We start from the raw sequence: 20783 nt of genomic DNA on the forward strand, positions 1-20783 counted from the left end.
GACAGCATGAAGTGCAGTTCAAGCCGCTTCCAAAGAACCTAGTTTGGTCGCCTGTGGTAGCCAAAATTGAGAGAAACCGGCGTTGACCACTTCCTCCTACAGTAACTGTAAGCTTCTTGGTGTTGGTTCTCCGTTTTCCGGCTAAATCGTCACTAGCCACCATCGCAGGCTTCAAGGAGAGGAGGAGACGTGTCTGTGGGGGCCGGTAGCTTGCTTGTTGGTGGCCGGAAGGCGAAGAAACGCCGGAGAGAGAGAGAGTTGCAGGAGAGCCAGAGAGAGAAATGGGAGTTACCGAGCTCCCACAGTAAAAATTCAAATTTATACAATTTACCCCAAATAGTAATTTCAATATTTTGCTTATAAATTTCGCATACAAACTCCGATTTTTCCGTACTATATATGCACGCGCTCGGTTTAACGTTCTCTACAACTTTCATGAAGGAAATTTTCTCAAAATATGATCCGAAAAAAAAAAAGTCAACTTTTAGGGCCACTAAACGTATCGAACAAAGTCAAAGGTGAAAGTAATTGTCGTTTACCGTCTAAATGACTAGTAAACCGGTAAATTTAGGTTCGGGACATAACAATGACGTCTTCCTTGCAAATGCTTGCTTACGGTGCTGGGGCAGATCAATGTGCTGAGTATTGTCGGATGGCGAAATCCACCTCCATCGCAGTCCTTCAGCGATTTACAAGAGGAATTGTTAATCTGTACTCAGTAGAATATCTCCTAATGCGGTCGACCTCATATGACTTTTGGCCAAAGCTGAGAGAAGAGGTTTTCCAGGAATGATTGGGAGTATCGACTGTATGCATTGGCAATGGAAGAATTGCCATTCTGGTTGGGCTGGAGAATATAGTGGTCGAAAACATATCCCCACTATCATCCTAGAAGCAGTCGCATTGTACGACACCTAAATTTGGCACGCATTCTTTAGAATGCCCAGAGCATGCAACGACCTCAACGTCCTGGCAAAATCCCCATTGTTTGACTAGCTTACTGCCGGTAGAGCACCTCAGATCCAATTCTAAGTGAATAACAGAATTCACAATTTAGGCTACTATCTGGCTGACAGTATTTATCCTTGGTGGACGACTTTCTTGAAAACTATTCGAAGTCCTACACGCCCCAAAGAAATCGAGTTTGCAAAGGCTCAAGAGGAATATAGGAAGAATGTGGAAAGATGGTTTGGTATATTACAGTCACACTTTGGTATTGTTAGAGGAGCTGCTCGTGGGTGGGATAAAGAGGACCTTCGATACATCATGTTGACTTGTATTATATTACACAACATGATTGTCGAGGATGAACTACCTGAAGACAGCGATGATGAGTTGGAATCCGATGAAGAAGAGGAGAACAATATGAGGCCCAAGATTTCTGAGGTATGGGAAGGACTCACCGGTAATGACTTTGATCATGTTGGTAGATATGATCATTATATGAACGGATTCATGGATCGATACCAACAAATTAGATCTGAATACACTCACTCAAACATTCAGGAATATCTCATTCAGCACTTCTGGGAAGTTAAAGGCAACAGGAGTATCTAGATCTGCTATTTGAATAATTGGCTACTGTCTCTTTGTGTGTTTTTCATTATGTTTGTTTGGTTTTCATTTAGTTTGTGTGTTTTTCATTATGTTTGTGTGTTTTTCATTTGTAAGTGTATTGCTTGAGGACTTCCTTTCAATGTACCCACATATTCAAATAAATTTTCATTTCATGACATTTATATTACATAAGTGATAGACCAAGCATTGGAATAAGAACAATACAATTATTTAAAATATATAACTCCCTAATTTTCCTCATCCTCATCTTCAATAGGAATCCAATTTGTGTTTGAGGGGTCATCAATAGGGATGGGGTTGATGGATCCACCCGAAGAGAAAGGTGAAGGGACTCCACTAGTGAAAGGTGGTTGTGGGAAACCACCGGCGAAAGGTGGTTGTGGGAAACCGTCGGTGAATGGTGGTTGTGGGAAGCCACCGGCGAAAGGAGGTTGCAGATACCGGTGAAAGGAGGTTGTGGGAATACATTGGTAAAAGGTGCTTGTGGATAATATCCATCGGTGAAAGAAGCTTGGAAGCCTTCTTTTAGATGTCTTCTTTCCTTTCCAGATAGCTTCTTTGACAGCCTTCTTTCCTTGAGGCCTCACCGAAGGATTGGGAGTTACATCAACATTTACATCATCTGCATCTATGTCCAAGTGAACATGAGAATCATGAACGGATTGTTGTGTGTGCACCCATTCACTTCCTCCCCTTGAGGTTCCTCCAGTCGAAGAGGTATGGCTTAGAATGTCACTAAATTGTTGAAAGCCCAACACAATCTCGTAACATTCTAAACTATTGAAATAATCTTTTTTTAGCCTTCCTTTCGCTTTGATCATTGCAGCTCTCCACAAATCTTGTGCTTGACGTTGCTACGTTATTTTTAAAAATATATATATATATATATATATATATATATATATATATATATATATATATATATATATATATATATATATTGGTACAAATATAAACGAGGTACAATGTATCAACTAATTAAATTTTAATACATCACCTAGTAATTTTAAGTAGGGCAAATTATTGTTTAGTCCCTGAAGTATGGCTTCATCCTCGTTTCAGTGTCTGCCTTTTTGACTTAATCCCAAAAGTCCCTGAACTCACAATTTTCAGTCCAACTAGTCCATCTCCTCCGGTTGCTCGATGACGTCTCAGTCATTCCTTGCCAGCTCAGCGCCACGTAAGACACGGATTGTGTAAAGTGACGAGAATGCCCCTGCTTCAGTTTTTTCCAAAATTTCCTCCAAAATGACCCATTTGGTTATGTAGAGAGGGGAGAGAGCTCTGTGGTAGTTTGAAGCTTTGGAGATGATCATGGTGGTTTATGAGGTGAGAAATGGGGGGTGTTGGTACGAAGTGGATGTAGAAATTTTCTCTGGGCACCCACGACATCTGCCTCCTTCACCGGCCGTCACCACAAGACCCCTCATCCGGCGACGACATGGCGGCTTACCGGTCACGTTCGACGCATCTTCTCCTCGTCGTGGTTCCTCCTGTGGTCACCGATCGTCCATGCATGGAGCGAGGAGAGAGAATCGAAACCTGAAAGGTTTTGGGTTTCTGGCAGATTTCGCCTTTCAGGCGACTCCGGCCATTACCGATGACGATTGAGGTGAGGAAACCCTTCTCCTCTTCATTCTCTACACGCTAGTATACTTGTTCTGGATTTTATTGAGTTTTGACGATTTGTGGTTTTGGGTTATTTCGGGTATTGTTGGAACCACCGTCCATGGCGGCGGTTCTCTGGTTTCTGGGTTCAGTTTCAACGTTTAGAGGCACGAATTGATGTCTGCTAGAGCTTAATTTCTGAGAAAATTGAAATGGTGAGTTGGGTATATTCGACCACCGCTGCCCCATAGCTGGTGGTGGCTTCCTTGTAGGCCTCATCAAAAAGCCCGCGGATCAAGTGGGCCGATGGAGGCCCGCCAAAAGCCCGCAAAAACCCGGCCCGGCCCGTAAAAGCCCGTAAACTATTTTATATATGTATATATATATATATATGTGTGTGTGTGTGTGTGTGTGTGTGTTTATATATATATATACACATGTGTGTGTGTGTGTGTTTATATATATATATATATATATATATATATATGTGTGTGTGTGTGTGTGTGTGTGTGTGTGTGTGTTTATATATATATATATATATAAAATAGATATGTGTGTGTGTGTTTATATATATATAGATATAGATATATGTGTGTGTGTGTTTTTAATATATATATATATAAAATAGATATGTGTGTGTGTGTTTATATATATATAGATATAGATATATGTGTGTGTGTTATATATATATATATATGTGTGTGTGTGTGTGTGTGTGTGTGTGGAAGTTCTCATACTTCTATATAGAATATGTGCATATATATTCTAAAAAAACAAGTGACAACGGGTTGACCACTTCGATCTGATCGAAAATATGGTGAAATTGACTAATTTTTTTACCACACTCGTAATTTATTGTAATAATCACATCTAACGGTCGGTTTTTTCATTTTATTTGAATTTATAGAGGTTGCTCTTTGGAGTGTATGATATATAAATATAGGTTTATAAGAGTAACTAAGTTTGACCTAGTTGATCGAATTCGAAATGAGAACTAAATTGGCTGGATTTTTTACAACCACCATAAAACATTACAATCTCTCCATCAAGCGGTTGGTTTCTCCAAATTTATCTTCCACTTTATGGTTGCTTTAGAATGGACCCCAACAATTTAAATGCAATGTATAAGTCCTACAACTTTAGGAGGCAAATTGGTATAGGCCAACGTATTTGTAATTAAAATTGAAATTTTTATCTTATGTCCATGCACATCCATTGACTGAATATTTATATACGTGATGTGAAAAAATAAGCACGTTTCGTGGTCGTCATGTCATCGGTCAACCAAGAAGACATACAAGTGACAACGGTTGACCACTTCGATCGGATTCGAAAATATGGTGAAATTGGCTAAATTTTTTACCACACTCATAATTTATTGTAATAATCACATCCACCGGTCGGTTTTTTCATTTTATTTGAATTTATAGAGGTTGCTCTTTGGAGTGTATGATGTATAAATATAGGTTTATAAGAGTAACTAAATTTGACCTAGTTGATCGAATTCGAAACGAGAACTAAATTGGCTGGATTTTTCACAACCACCATAAAACATTACAATTTCTCCATCAAGCGGTTGGTTTCTCCAAATTCATCTTCCACTTCATGGTTGCTTTAGAATGGACCTCAACAATTTAAATGCAATGTATAAGTCATATAACTTTAGGAGGCAAATTGGTATAGGCCAACGTATTTGTAATTAAAATTGAAAATTTTATGTTATGTCCACACACATCCATTGACTGAATATTTACATACGTGATGTGAAAAAATAAGCACGTTTCGCGGTCGTTATGTCATCGGTCAACCAAGAAGACATACAAGTGACAACGGTTGACCAATTCGATCGGATTCGAAAATATGGTGAAATTGGCTAAATTTTTTACCACTCATAATTTATTGTAATAATCACATCCACCTGTCGGTTTTTTCATTTTATTTGAATTTATAGAGGTTGCTCTTTGGAGTGTATGATATATAAATATAGGTTTATAAGAGTAACTAAATTTGACCTAGTTGATCGAATTCGAAACGAGAATCAAATTAGCTGAATTTTTTACAATCACCATAAAACATTACAATCTCTCAATCGAGCTGTTGATTTCTCTAAATTCATTTTCCACTTCATGGTTGCTTTAGAATGAACCTCAACAATTTAAATGCAATATACAAGTCGTACAACTTTTGGAGGCAAATTGATATAGGCAAACTTCTTTGTAATTAAAATTGAAATTTTTATCTTATGTCTACGCACATCCATCGATGGAATATTTACAAACGTGATGTGAAAAAATAAGCATGTTTCGCGGTCGTCATGCCATCGGTCAACCAAGAAAACATACAAGTGACGACGGTTGACTAATTCGATCGAATTCGAAAATATGGTGAAATTGGCTAAATTTTTTACCACGCTCATAATTTATTATAATAATCTCATCCAACGGTCGGTTTTCTCATTTTATTTAAGTTGATAGAGGTTGCTCTTTGGAGTGTATGATATATAAATATAAGTTTATAAAAAAATATTATCTTTAAAGATTTATTTGTAAATAAAGCCCGCAAGGCCCGCCCCAAAAAAGCCCGCAAGGCTTAGCCCGGCCCGGCCCGAAAAAGCCCGCGAGGCCCGCATTAAATGGATGGGTTTGGATCCTTCAATTTACAATAAAGCCCGGCCCGCTACTATTTAAAAATGGAGTAAGGCCCGGCCCGGCCCGGCCCGTTGATGAGGCCTACTTCCTTGGTTATTCCTCTTCTTAATTTGCGTCATGAATTATAAGTGGATGTTGATTATGGTTAAATTTTCAGAAGCTGTGAATAGGGTGATATTGGATTTCGTCGAGTTCTTGGTGGAATGGCTGAGAATTGGAATTGGATTAGAGTGTTCTGGTGATCAGTATAGCTCCGGCTCCCCCATGTCGGGTCTGCTCTGCCGGAAGAAGCAGCACAGCCACGACCACAGCAACGGCCACGACCAGCTGGTCGCGCAGCTTGAAGTCATGGGAGCTCCGCTCGGCCCCCCTTCACGTTAGCATCTCTGACCCTTTAACCTCAGCATCAAGGACGCTCCCAACGTAAGCTTTCACAGCTCCTCTGGTTTTTTTTCTTCTTTTTTTTTCGTTCAAATTTTGATCGTTTTTTTTTTTTTTTTTTTTTTTTGTGTGGGTTGGGTTGGATTTGGCTGGTCTCGTTTGTATTGAGGAAATCCCTCTCAGGTTTGATTTGCTTTGAGGGTTTGTAGTCAAATTTTGGAAAAAACTGAAGCAGGGGCATTCTCGTCACTTTACATAATCCGTGTCTTACGTGGCGCTGAGCTGGCAAGGAATGACTGACACGTCATCGAGCAACCGGAGGAAATGGAGGAGATGGACTGGTTGGACTGAAAATTGTAAGTTCAGGGACTTTTGGGATTAAATCAGAAAGGCAGGGACTGAAACGAGGATGAAGCCATACTTCAGGGACTAAACAGTAATTTGCCCTTTTAAGTCACCTTATAATGTATCAACTAATAATTTTAAGTGTAAAGTATGTATAATGTATCAACTAAATTTTAATATATCAACTACTACTTTGAAGTATAATTATCAACTAAATTTTAATATATCAACTAATAATTTAAAGTAAAATGTATCAAGTAATTAAATTTTAATATAAACTAAAAAGATCATAAAAATTAATATTCGTGTTACACTACAAATTCATACTTCATCAATCATATTCGCACCACTCTTGTACTAATTTTTCGCTTGCCTTAATGAATAATGACAAGCATAAAGTTCGACTTTCAAATTTTTCCACCTCCCCATATAAGCTTGAATTGATCGGACATATCTATTCCAATGTTCGGTATAGTGTTTGCGAACGTCTATCCATAGATCGTCTACCCTTTACCTGTTTTTGGCTAACATATCTCCAAGACTTGTATAATTGAATGTCTTCCATAGGTTGTCATCTCGTCCCGTCAATACTTGGATCTATTACGGGTTGTACGCTCATATTGGAATCAAAAAAATTTGGAAGATGAAAGCTATGAGGAGGAGAGGAACTAGGAAAGATGATTTTTTTTTGTGTGAGAGCTAAAATAGAAAGTGAGGTATTTATAGGAAATTTTGACAATTTTTTTTTCATATCGTTGTAATGTAGCCGTTATTATTTATAATTTTTTTTTCACCTTCCTAAACCTGGTATAATTAGGTCATTAATTATTCACCATCAGATCTCATTTACTATTACAACCAACGGGGCAGATCTGTTGATGGTTGCCTTCAAAATTCAGAAGCAGCCAATGGGTACTTGCCAACGCAGCAACCCACGTCCAGACATCGACAAAAAACTGGAAGCCTGGGTCATGCCTCGGGTCACCAACTTGACCCAGCAAGAGGCCTGAGTTATTTACTGTTGGCTTGCCCCAACCCCAGTGCGTGGAAGGAAGAAAATGGACATTTTACTGTCCTGGGTCATTTTGTGAGGTGGTGCCCGGGCTTGGTTATGCCCGGTGGACTTGCTTTAAGTGCTGGAGTCTTAGTGACAAGGACAGGAGACGTGATATGACTGTTCCTCAAGCTATGGAATAGTTGATCGATGGTAACTAGCTATAGCAAATTAGCAATCAATTAAGGCAAGTAATGTGGCTTCAATTTTCCGTTGCTGCAATGGAGGTCAATTAAGTGAGCTGTGCTTGGTAATGTTGTGGAACAAGCTAGTTAGTGCTACTTCGTCAAGCTGACGACGATGTGGAAGAAAAATTTGTTATATGCATGTATGAATGCAATGAGGTTTTGCTTTAGAAAATGAAAAATTAAATTTGTCCTTTAGTTTTAGCAAATGGACATTTAGTTAGATGAGTTGTATCTTTCATGACTAATATATGCTGATTTAACTACTTATTTTCAATGTAACATTAATATTTAACTGGGTACATGAATGATGGTTCACTAGTCTGCAGTACGCAGTACATATTTGCAACTACTATAATATCAACAGACTATATATATATTTTCCAACCCTCAATTCAGAAAATTATCAAATTTCTAGCTATCAAATATATTTACAAACAACGCACATGGATCAAATCATGTTATATATGTTTTATCACAAATTGTACATGAACTTAATGCGATGCTATTTTATGCTTGTTTTGTTTTTATTTTTTTGTTGTTTTTTGGAAAACTATTGTATGGTTGTTATGATAGAACTTTATGGTATTCATCAGATTCAACACTTAATTAATTTTAAGGATGCATTTAGCTTGCATCCTTAAAATGGAACAACAAACTTCTATGCTTCTCAATACTGTTCTATTACGAATCAGAGGAATTTATCAATGTGCAGTCAAGAAAAATGCTTTCAAACTATTCATAGATCGATCCTTGTAATTTTACAAAAGTCAGTCCTTCACGGGGGTTCTATAAGCTGTTTGAGTTTCGTGTGAAATGAGTGAGAACTTAATTATCAAGTTAATGTCAAGAAGTCAAATTAGGTCGAGTGTTAGATATTGTAGGTTAGCTATCGGTTATTATAAACTTAGGAACTATTGGAACTATAAAGATACATGGTTTCGATTGGGTGAGGCTATTTCCACCCTACCAAATGCTTTGTTCACCCTACAATTAAACTTTTACCTTGAAAATTCCAATTTCACCCTTAAATAATTAAGCAAAGAAAAAAAAGATACTATTGAAAATGTAAAACTGGAAAAGAAAAAAGAATAAGAAAATAAGCACACCATCGTGGTGCAACCCCATGCCTTCTATTTTTTTTTTTTTTTTTTTTTTACTTTTTCATTTTTTTTCCTCTTCTTTGTTTTCTCCCTTCATCAGCTACTGTGACGTAGAATCAAACACGAGTCACATGAAGTAGAACAAAATAATACTAACCAACAATTATTTTCACTTGCTGCTATAGATTGAAAATTTCATCTAACTAATTGTTTGATAAACTGGCGATGAAGAAGCTAAGATGATAATTTTTTTTTTTTTTGGTATAGAAAGTTGAGATGATAATTGGGATGTCCGTTGGATAAAATTTTATTTATCCATAAAATTGTACTTAACTACAATTATTTTTTCTATTAATAATTGTACTTAAGGATAATTTTGGGATTTTAAAGAAAAAATTTGATTGTAGGGTGAACAAAGCATTTAGTAGGGTGGAAATAGTCGCACCCTTTCAATTTTGATGTATACCCTCGAAAACATTTCCGATGTTCAACATAGCGACAGAGATAGTTCACTTGTGTGATTTATAAGAGTTAGATACCTAATTGGTAAATATCTTTATGATAAACCAAAAAAAAAAAACAAGAATATTAAGTTATGGATTAATCCTGTATTACTTACTTGGAATGATTGGAGAAATGCACTAAAATATGGTCGGTAATATTGTGCAAATTCAAAAAAAAATTGGTGAAGAAGAATGTGCAATTTTGTTATCTACAATATCTTTGGGCATAAACATGCTCGTTTTGCTTTTACTAAAAAAATAAACTAATCCTCATCGTTTAGTTTAAGTAAACAGACAGTAGAGAAACTTACAAGAATTGGTCAAGAACAATAGTAGTATACATGCATTGAGAGAGAATAAATGCTCTCAATTTTAAATTTAAACAAAATGACGAGTGTATCAGTTGCAAAATTTACTTCTCATATAGCGTTTGTGATAAACATATCACAAAAAATAACACCACTTATTTGATCTCTAAAAAAAAAAAAAAAAAGACATGCATGGAAACTTGTACCTTCCTCGCAGGAGGATATTTGGTAAGCTAATTCTACCAAAAAAATTAAATTTTAGAAAATGATGGGATAATAATTCTGACCTAGTCGTTTGCAGAAGTCAAGTTAATACTCCCTTTTGATTAAATGCTTTCAACTGCAAAAGGTCAATAAATAAACACCTATAAAGATATTCCACCCCTACCCTCCTTTCCCTGTGGTACCCATCGAACCAGTTGTCGGCCTATGACCAGTCCCATTCTACCTGCATTTCCAATTCCCATACAGCACGTGTGAACTGAGCCATGGCACTCCTGTAAATAAACCCAAAAATTCGGGGTAGTCTGGCAACATGAAGACACCCGTCCAAGACCTCTACCAATTCCATTAGCCCCAAAACGCGGCGTTTCCACGTCCGCCAAGGTTTACCAATCCAAATTCCAAACTCCACCTGCGGTTAACGTCCTTAACCATGGTTAAGTTGTCTCCCCCAATCAAACCCCACCTGTTATAAACCTAAGCCGAAGCGAAGCCACAGAAGAAAAACCAAACCAAACCAAACCAGAGAGAGCAGAAGCAGAAAGAGATTAGACTGCTTCGAACTCGGAACTGAAAAACGGCACCGTAATGGCGGCGGTCTACGTCGACGAGGAGGAGGTCTGGAAATGTCTGAAACACCCCTCCAAGCGCCGGAAGAGCGGCATCTGCCACATTTGCCTCCGGGAGCGCCTCGCCGCGCTCTGCCCCGACTGCGCTAACGTGCGCCCCTGCCCCTGCTGCGCCACCTCCTCCGACTCTTCCTCCTCCTCCAACTCTTCCCGCTTCCCCGCCGACGGCGTCCGCGTCGCCAAGCTTCTCGAGAGCGAGCCCTCTTTCCGGCGATCCCGCTCCGTGGCGATTCCCTCTTTCCTCCGCTCCAGCTCCCGCTACGTTGGAAGCGGCGGCCGCCGCTTCGACCTCACTACTTCCGGCGACCGGAGCGAGCGGCCGAAGACTCCTTCTTTTTGGTCGTCCGTGTTCCGCTCGTCGCGGAGGAGCCAGGCCAGCGAGTTCAGCGTACAACCCGAGCCGGCCCCGGCGGTGAAGAAGTTCGGCGAGATTGAAGAGGTGGAACAACAAGACGACGAGGCGGCGATGAGGAGGACGATGATGATGAGGTCGAGGTCGGTGGCGGTACCGATGGTGTCGACCAATTCAGGTTCCTCCGGGAAGCCGACGACGAAGGGGAGAGGATGGCATTTTCCGAGTCCGATCAAGGCCTTCCGGCATTCCAAAATCTCCAAGATTGGTTCTGAACGGTCGCCTGTGTACAGAGGTTAATAATATATCTTTTACAATTATTAATTAACAGAAAAAAGAAACTCCTACTAATAATATTACTTCCTTTTTTTTTTTTCATCTTTAATTCTTTTTTGAGTTTGAAAAGGGAATTTGATCTTTGCAATGATAATAATTTCCTTGTAAGCAAGCACAACTATTATGTGGTGCAAAATTTAGCCATTTCAATGATTGCAATCCATCTGTGTATCCATTGGGCTAAATATTAATTTTCAGTTTGAGTTCGTCATTATTATTCCTTTTTTTCTATATGCCAGTAAGCATATTTATTTAATTACTCGAACTCTTAATCTAATTTAATTCGTAACACTCATTCGGGTGTGAATAAGCCGCAGATTTTAATTGCAATATAGCGGATTTTGTTGACGAGTTCCAGTCTAGCATAGCATACGATAGGAACTTTAACTGAAAAAATGTGAGGAGTCAAACCTAATTAGGCCGGTCCACACGACACGTGTATATAATGCCAATCAATGGGTATTGAATTCTAAAAAGGATACTTTAGTGGTACTAGGGTTTGGTTTTGGTTTAATTTTTCAAGAATGATATTAGTGTACTTTGCAAGACTTGTCCAGCAGTTAGGGGATTGAATAATTTGGGTAAGGTTGGGATTTGATTGTTTGTAGGGACTAGGGACCTGGCTTATGTCACTTCATTAGTTAGAGGATGAAGGGGGTGGCACGTTATGATGATGGTGGTGAAGATGTAAGGTTGGAAGCCTTTCATTATTCAAAACTAAAGGCAGGTGTTTAGGTTAAGAGGAAGGTTCGGATGTAGAAATCGAAACAACGATATGGATTTGACATTTTTTTTATTTTTTTTCCTCTAAATTTGAATTAGATAAAACGTTATTAAGCTCGTTGTGTGACTTTATGTCTGGGATCACTTGCTAGTCGAATGTAACAAATGTGTTTGGATACTTTGGAAAATATTTGTGCAAGATAAGTTTTAATATTTCTTGTATATTTCGTACGATACGTAGCTCGCATTTGGGATACTAGCATGTCTACCCATTTCGAGTAGATGTTACTTTCACTTCCAAATATATAAATTCTGCTAACTAGAGAAGAATGTGAGTTTGAAACTAGAGAGTGTGCGCAAAAAAGTTTTTATTTTTCTTAGCTATCCATGCAAGAATCACTCATGCAATCAATCAGTTAACTTGAAAACTGTTTAGCTATTTGATTTACTATGATTCTTAGTCATTTTCATCTTACAAACTACATATGTCCCGCAGTTAAGATGTGTTTTAGTTTAAAGAATCTTTTGGAGGATATAATCTTTGTATATGACCTATGTGCAAGTCACAGGAAGGATATGGTAGATATTTTTGTTTAAAGCAAATTGGGCTATAAAATGAAGCACATTTCATTTTCATACATATATCCTTCATGTACACAATGTCTACGATAACTTTATTAATGTCAAAAGAGCAAAAACCAAAAAAAAATAATAATAATGGTACTACTTTTCCCAATTGGGTAATCATTCACACAGAGCTTAATAATTTCAAAAGAAATTTTAAGAATGCACATCTTCAAGTGTTGGTGTGAAAATTTAACAATAATAGAATCATCATCAAGAACAGGGCGCAAATGATCTCAACTCAAAATAATGGGCATATCTATTCTCGTGAATGAAGGATATTGAAAGTGCGGCTTATTGTCTCTGAATTATTATTGTTGGATTAGAATAGCTTAGTATGAGTAGGTCCACAATTTGATAAATTATTTGTTTAGATTCGTAGTGATACAAGTCTTGATGCTAATGATGAGGCATGACTTGCACAGAAAAAATCAATTTGCAACCAAATGTATACGATGATAATGACATGTTCGATCCGTGATTAAGAAATTAGTAACCCTAATTGGTGATTTGTGAAGAAATAATCATCATTTTGTTTATTCTAAAGCACTAACTTCCAAAATGTTGTTCAAAGTCTACCCAAGTTTACTAAACAGAAACTTTGAAAATCACCTAAGCCAACTATTTGCCCTAATATTTTTCTTTTTCATTTTGATAATTTCCCATAGTAGAGGTCATGGAATTCCATTCAAACTTAATGAAATATTACACTAATAGCTAGTCACTATGATGATCATCTCAATTTCAATATGAGAGGTCATTGCAAGAATTTCTCATACACGGATAATTGTCTCACGCTTAATAATAAACAAGAAATCAACATAACACTTAAGTCTTAAATTTTTACTTACTAATAACTAAACATAACCTTAAAACGCCATAAACACAATTGTGGTACGCTCTAAGAAACTACTATTTAAGAAATTAATTGAGATAACCCTTTGCATCTTTGAGCAATATGAGCCTCCACCTAAACCCGAACCAAGATAACTACTAACATCATATCGCCACCTTTGAAAGCAGCCTAATCTAAACATAAGCGAACCCCAATGTAAGAAGTCACCTATAAAACTCAATGATCAAAGTTGTCTTGAAAACCAACGGGTGACGGTCATTTCTCGATTGAAAACGATTATGCTAACCTGTCCAAATTGACGATAGATGTCGCCCTTGAAATGTCTCATTAGTAGATGGTGGTTAGGTCTTTGCGCTTTTTCATTAATTTTACCCCATATATATATCTCGATACATGTAAACAGAATGTTTTCATTTGACCGCAATAGTAGCGCCGGCTTCGAGTCGTCGGAGTAAACAACTAAACACAAAAATCCATTGAGTAAACACCTTAAACCACGTGTTTGCAATATTTATTTGGATTACGTATCTGCAAATAGATTCGTAACCATTGGATCGACAAAAACACCAGCAATTTTGTATGCAACTATGAGAACCTTAGCACATGTATACCTCATAAAAATAAATCAAATAGTTTAAAGAAATATTTCAACTCATCACACAATTTAAAAGACAAACCCCCTTATGATTTGAGTGATTTTTTCTTGGCCAATTCTAATTTGGGTTTAGAAAGCCACATCAGTGTCAAGATTATTGACCAAGTAATATTCCTTGGTGGCGTGCTTGAGATGGACTTGAGCTTCACTTCGTCCTTTTATATTGTTAATCATAATCAAAGAACTAAATAGTAGAGCTGCCAACTGTTTAAATCTTCTTCAACAATAAATTAAACATTGCTTTGATTATGGATTTAGTATTACTTATATTTTAATTTGCCGCTCGATCGGCACTCGAAAGTAAAGTGCATTGTGACTTTTCTTTTGCCCTCAAAAGTGTGATCGATCAACCCTTTATTATAGCATTTTGATTGCCAGTGTTTTCGGACCAGAACATTGTGGACATGTTAAAAATCGGAAAGTCAAATTAATGAATGTTTAAAGTACATAATCAACATTATATAATGTAACTATGACACTGACCAGATTCACTTCACAGTATGGTTTAACCATTTGAGCAGTTAATTAGTGTACATCAAAGTTTCGAGGAGAATTGATATGCAACAGACTTAGCGTACTAATATTATCGATCCGTCGGATATTCTATAATTAATTGCACATTATCGATCTGTCTCATTTTGGTACCTCCGCTCATTGGTTTTTACTCGTAGCTAGCTAGATATGTTCATATATACCACTTTATATATCATCCACATACTCGTTCTGTTATCCATAGGCTCACCTATATTTCTATATATCTACTTGCATATATAAGTTGTGACCAGTCACAAATTAGGGTGATGATTGAGCTAGCTATAGCTTTTGCTATTTGAGTGGGGAACAATTATTCAAGACGATGGTTGGCGTGTTGGACATCAAATGAACTACATAGATATATATTCAGCAACCCGTATATTCATGCTCGAGAATTTGAGATATGTTGCTGCAAATAGCCTATATCGATCTCTAGCTTGTGAGTTGTTGCTATCACCACCACTATTTGTAACTGGCCAACTTGCACGTAACTCTATAATTCTATATATATATAGTGTCCCGTCTGTTCTAACTCAATCATATATCTACAAGCATACAGCTATATATTGTTTGACTGCTTCATGATAATGATAGATCAGTACCATGCATATATATTGGGATTGTTATAGGCAGAAATATACTAAAGAGGATTTCGATGTCAATAGTCCCCCAGCCAACACATGGAAACTACACATAGTATTCTAGCACCATTGATTAAAAGAATGTGATCGACTCTTTATTTTTATCTATCTTTTGCGCGGTATTAAGATTTAAAAACAAGTCAAAGATTCAAACTTTTTTGATAAATATTTTACAAATATATTATATACTTAATTTCTGGTGACATTTTCATCGTTTCTGGCTTGCGTGACTCCCCAACCGGTCAAACGATTTCCGGCCATTTATTGTGGACAAGAGTTGGTGTTTTTCCTGTTCTTCTTTGCCTGCACTCCTTCCTCCGCTAGCCGTTCTTAAATCGGATCGATCCCCTTCAGTTACCACCCAATTGAAAGGCTTCTTCAACCTTTTGGTTTTCCTTTCCTACATGATAAATAAATGATCTTAGTTTTAATAAACATAAGAGCTTTGGGGAAATTTTTTTTTTTTTCTCTGTAGCTAGGGCACATACATGGGACAGGGAAAAGTGACTAAACTAGTAAGATGGAGTTTAGGAGTTGAGTGGGAACTGGGAAGAGATCGAGAATCTCTGGGTGGATGGGTCAGTAGGTTAGTGGCTGTTATTGAAACCCAAAAAGTCGTAAAAGGAGCTGTTTCGATAGAAGAAAATCGATCACATATCCATTTCTTCAGTAGCTGCTTAAAACAAACAGCCAAACAAATAGGTTCAGATTCATGTAGCTTTAGTTCGTGCAAATATTCATAATACATGCCCCTTGATTCATAAAAATTTATATTAATCGAATCACTGCAGTACTCCTAAGATCGAGATCGATCGATCAATCGCACGCCATCTCGGGGAACCACAACTTTGCCGCTGCTGTCACTATAGCCTAGGGCAAGGCAGGTACTGCTGTAATAGCTACCTACTGCTTAGCTATAGATATAGTCTTCGATCAATTGCTATCTGCATGTATAAACGTGGAAGTATTGGATTTTTACGCAAACATCGTTTATGAATAAAAATTTACTTTTGATCAAATAAGTTCATTCATACTTAATAAATTACAAGTAGTATGAACGATACAAGCATCTCAATCACAAGTCATCTACTCCTATAACTTGGTAAGAAAGTTGCTTTTCTCGGCTTTGTTTGCTTTTAATTTTTATAAGTTTAGTTTTAGTTGTAGTAGGGGCTTTAAGTTGTAAGTTATTTTCCTTCTCCAAAAAAAAAAAAATGAACGATAAAAGCATGAGCCCTTAACATGTCACTCATAACAAAAGAAAATCAATTTTACAGTATATTAACGTATTAATATATTAAATATAGATACATTCTTTATAGCAGCAAACTAGCTCCCTGCAGTCGTATATTGGCTTAAAATCAAGCTAAGTTAGTCTACTAATGCATAAAGTTAATTTACTTCTATATTGAACTAGTTTATTTCATTTCATATATCGGTACATTAATTAATATATAACAGACAAATCCTAAAAATATATTATATAAGAAAAATCTATAAAATTTAACTTGAAATTAAACGACTTCAATCATTAAACTCATCAAAAACATATCAATACAACATAAAGGTGGTGTTTGTTACATGGGATTGGACATCCTTATCTAGTCTAATCCCAGTTATCCCATGTTTGGCAGTAAGGATGACTCTTTTTAATGAGACTCCACAGTCCCAAAAACACCCCCAACACCTTCTACCACAAACCCACCAAAAACCATGGGATTGTGGAAGCCATGTTCTACTCTTCGCTGTTCATCACACCCAAAATCATCCTCTCTCTCTCTCTCTCTCTCTCTCTCTCTCTCTCTCTCTCTCTCTCTCTCTCTCTCTCTCTCTCTCTCTCTCTCTCTCTCTCTCTCTCTCTCTCTCTCTCTCTCTCTCTCTCTCTCTCTCTCTCTCCAATTTCAGTTCGGATCGGCCACTGGGCAGATCGCTCAATAGAAGAACACCCAACAATCGATGGATTCAAAACATCAACGCTCAACGCCGGCCGAGACAAATACCATTCCACGTGATCAATCGATGGGTCTCAGAATGTGGGTAGCGAGCACCAAGGAAGACGAAGACGAAACTCAGATTCAGACCATTTTCGAGATGATTGCGATCATGGGGAGAGGTTTCAATGGAGTCGGAGAAGCTTTCTCAGCTTCCAGAGACACACACATTCAAGATTTCGGAGAATGCGAAACTTGAGAAGGTTCACACGTTTCTTTGGGACAATTACCAGATTAAGAGGCTGGAAAGGCTAAAAATTGAAGAGATGTGGGCAATGATAGTCATGTCAACACTAAACATGAGCCAGGTATTAGAATAGCATAAGCCTGGCTAGAGAAGTCCAGGACTCTTATAGAAATTAAGCTGGGCAATGACAATCCTGTGAAACAAACACCACCAAAAAAAGCATCCTTGCGTGATTGACCCGTATGATAGAAAGATAAGCATAGATTTTTCACAATCTTGTGAAACACGAATCATTGAATGGATCACAAAGATGACCAATGTATCACTTTGTGTATCCAGCTAGCTTTCGTTATTTGGTTCGGAATCATGTACATATAATATATCATTTCACATGCGCTGAAGGGGTTTATCTTGGGTCTAGAAAGCCTTTGGGTTCTCCTTGACAAAGTCAAAAAATAAAATAAAATAAAATAAAATAAAATTTCCCCTCCTTTTGGTTTAAGAATTTTTTATAACTACATAATGGTTTATTTCCACACTTTGTAAAATCATGTTTTCTTCTAGTAACAAGCAAGCACACGTATATAGCTTCTAGGAGAGTTGACTATATACGGGCAAACCATTGACTATACAAGTGCAGTCCAACAAAGCGTTCACCCCCATTACTGTGTTGACGTCTATGTATGGAAAATAGCTATAAGCTTCCTACATAAGAGAACTACAACCAAAGATAAGCTAATTCTACAGTCAACCTAAACCTGCCTCCACCTATATATGTTCCCATCACAATTCAATTCGGACACACTCAATTTTTATTAGTGAATATAAAAGCAGATTGAAATTCGTAGTCTATAACTCATAATTTACATTCATCAAAAATTTGAAATCCTTACAGAAACACAAACTTTATATTACTAAAAAAAGGTTGAGTGTGAATTTAAACAGTGAAATTTGTGAAAGATGGGGTGTGAACTGTATTTTGAAATTGAAATATTTTTTATTTAGTCGGTAATATATTTGTGTGAGATAAACATGTGCAACCTAATATTTGTCGGTGAGCCGTGACCTGTTGGTTAGCTAGTCTAACTAACACTGTGGAGGTCACAGGTTCAAATCTCACTGACATAAAGGATGGGGTGGGGTGAGAAGTTATATTGTCGTCCAGAGTCAAAAAAAAAAAACCTAATATTTATTATTGAGTTAATCAATTATTAAATTGATTATATTAATTAAATTTTAATTGACTAAGAATGAACACAAACATGACAGGACAAACGATTCATTGAATGAAATTAGAGAAGTCATTTACTCTTAAGAATCTGGAATTCTGGATCGGTTAGAAATATATAACCAAATTATCTTCTTTAAAATGAAAATTTATGATATATAATAATTATAATTTCTTTTATTTCATATTCAGCAAGATCTGCATTAAAATGAGAGCTTCGGTTAGCACAAAAGTGACAAGAGTGAGAACTGAGAAGAGCCTTTGGATTGGATGGGATATTTGTCAGCTGCAAATGCAATGTACAGGCCCCCTAGTCCCCTACCCCTCACAACGTAGCTTTTCCCCTGGGTCCCACTTCCTCATCCCTCCACGCGTACGGCCTTGGATTAAGAACAAATCCTTTAGTTGCGATTTTCCCAAGATCGGAAAAAAACCCGTCCTTCTCTCGCCGCCGTGGGAACCACTCATGTGGTCGCTGCTCCACCCTACGTTGTGACGGCGTCGTTTTCGATATATGGTCAGTACGATTCAGCTTTAATTGCCGACAAAGTCACCCATTTTTATTCGACGTCTCAACGTCTCCCCCTCTGCAGGCCTCAGCTTTATCCTCGAAACTCGGTTTTATGGGACCTCCGATTCTGTGCCCCCCCTCCACAAAACGACAGACATACCCCATCCTGGAGGTGCTAGCTGATCCCCTGCGACCCATGCAGTGAAAAAAGGAATGGACAATGGCACGTAATATCTCTCTGATGAGTAAAACGATAGTGCATAAACAAAAAAGGCTTCTCTGGTTTTCCATTCTATCCTTATTGGAGCTCTCTCTTTCTTTCTCTCTCAGCCAAACCATGGCTGAAACTTCCGGCGACGATTCCAAACCCCACCTCATCTTCTGCTACGGCACACTCAAGCGAGGCTTCTACAACCACAAGCTCCATCACCAAGGAATTGATCGACCAAGACGACGCCGTCTTCATCGGCCCCTACATTACCCGCCACACCTACCCCCTCGTCTGCGGCCCTAGCTCACGGCATTCCCTACCTGATCAACCTCCCCGGTTCGGGTCACCGGATCAAGTGCGTAGAGCTCACCCGGTTCGACGAGCTGGAAGGCACCTCGGTCGGGCAGTACGAGCGGCTCCCGGTTCAGTTGGCGGTCAATGCGGACAAGGACGGCGTCGTTCCAGTGGAGGCCGAGGCCTATTTCGCTCACAGAAGCTTCCGTGAGGCCATGTGGGAGAGGATGGGAAAGGAGGGTTTGAGCGAGTTCACGGAGGACGAGGGGAAAAGGTACGTGAAAATACAGGATAGGCCTCATCCGCGTCGCAGTATTCTTGAGGACGTGCGGCATTTTGTGAATGGGAAGTGAGGGGCAGTTTGGGAAATGGCATAGTAGATGAGGTCAAGTTTTCTTGCTCTGTTTTCATGTATCTGATTCGAAGTATCGCTTGTGGTGAATTCGCTACTGCCGATCTCGATCTTTTTTTCCTTTCTTTGGTTACTCAGGCCAGTACTTGCCTGCCTGCTATTTGATGTTGTTGATTGATGATGTTTTGTATGGCAATGAGATTTGGATCGTGGAGATCTGTTAAGGTGCATGTTCTTACGTTGGATTGATTTGGCCGGCTTCCAAGCGTTTGGCAGTAAATTTCGTGACGTACAATTCGTTTCAGCTTGTGGCGGCGACCACGACACAACTCCCTGCTCAATTTATACTTGGGCTGAGGCTTGTTAAGCATGTTGTTTGTTTTTTTTGTTCATTTTTTTTTACCTGTTTTCAGTCTTTGTTGAATTAAAAAAAAATTTATACGCACATTGCTATCTGTATTCCCAACTTTCTGAATTGTTTAAAAATACGTTTTCGACCCTTTTAAATAGATAAACTTAACAAAATAAAAAAAAATAAAAAAAAGTTTGTGTAATCTGGAATCCATGGCCAAGTTCTATGAGGAAGGATACTAGACATCCCTCCATGGCTGTCGCGAGCAAAGAAAAAGAACTGGTGTTTCTGGATTTTGATTTTTATAATTGTTTGGAAAGAGAGGTTCAGTGCCATCTGCATGCATTATAACTTCATCATCTAGTAAACGTA

General features: G+C 38.0%; 2 protein-coding genes and 1 pseudogene across 2 annotated transcripts; all 3 read left to right on the top strand.

Moving 5' to 3' along the window:
- The first annotated feature begins 586 nt into the window (after window positions 1-586).
- LOC133744729 (uncharacterized) lies at window positions 587-1557 on the top strand. Its single transcript, XM_062172789.1, has 2 exons — window positions 587-711; window positions 1077-1557. The coding sequence occupies exons 1-2, from the start codon at window positions 587-589 to the stop codon at window positions 1555-1557; spliced, it is 606 nt and encodes a 201-aa protein (XP_062028773.1).
- An 8863-nt stretch (window positions 1558-10420) lies between these two features.
- LOC133706668 (uncharacterized) lies at window positions 10421-11466 on the top strand. The gene has a single exon (XM_062132208.1). It carries the CDS (start codon window positions 10524-10526, stop codon window positions 11214-11216), a length of 693 nt encoding a protein of 230 aa, XP_061988192.1. The 5' UTR covers window positions 10421-10523; the 3' UTR covers window positions 11217-11466.
- A 7583-nt stretch (window positions 11467-19049) lies between these two features.
- Window positions 19050-20483, top strand: LOC133706671 (putative gamma-glutamylcyclotransferase At3g02910; annotated as a pseudogene).
- The last annotated feature ends 300 nt before the right edge of the window (window positions 20484-20783 follow it).

The sequence above is a fragment of the Rosa rugosa genome, chromosome 4 (genome assembly GCF_958449725.1).
Source record: "Rosa rugosa chromosome 4, drRosRugo1.1, whole genome shotgun sequence".
Lineage (NCBI taxonomy): Eukaryota > Viridiplantae > Streptophyta > Magnoliopsida > Rosales > Rosaceae > Rosa > Rosa rugosa.

Excerpts from the sequence above, each read along its gene's own strand:
- LOC133744729 (XM_062172789.1), top strand. The coding sequence starts at position 587 with ATGACGTCTTCCTTGCAAATGCTTGCTTACGGTGCTGGGGCAGATCAA. Across the intron at positions 712-1,076 it reads ACAAGAGGAATTGTTAATCT|TATTTATCCTTGGTGGACGA; the intron begins GTACTCAGTAGA and ends TCTGGCTGACAG.
- LOC133706668 (XM_062132208.1), top strand. The coding sequence starts at position 10,524 with ATGGCGGCGGTCTACGTCGACGAGGAGGAGGTCTGGAAATGTCTGAAA.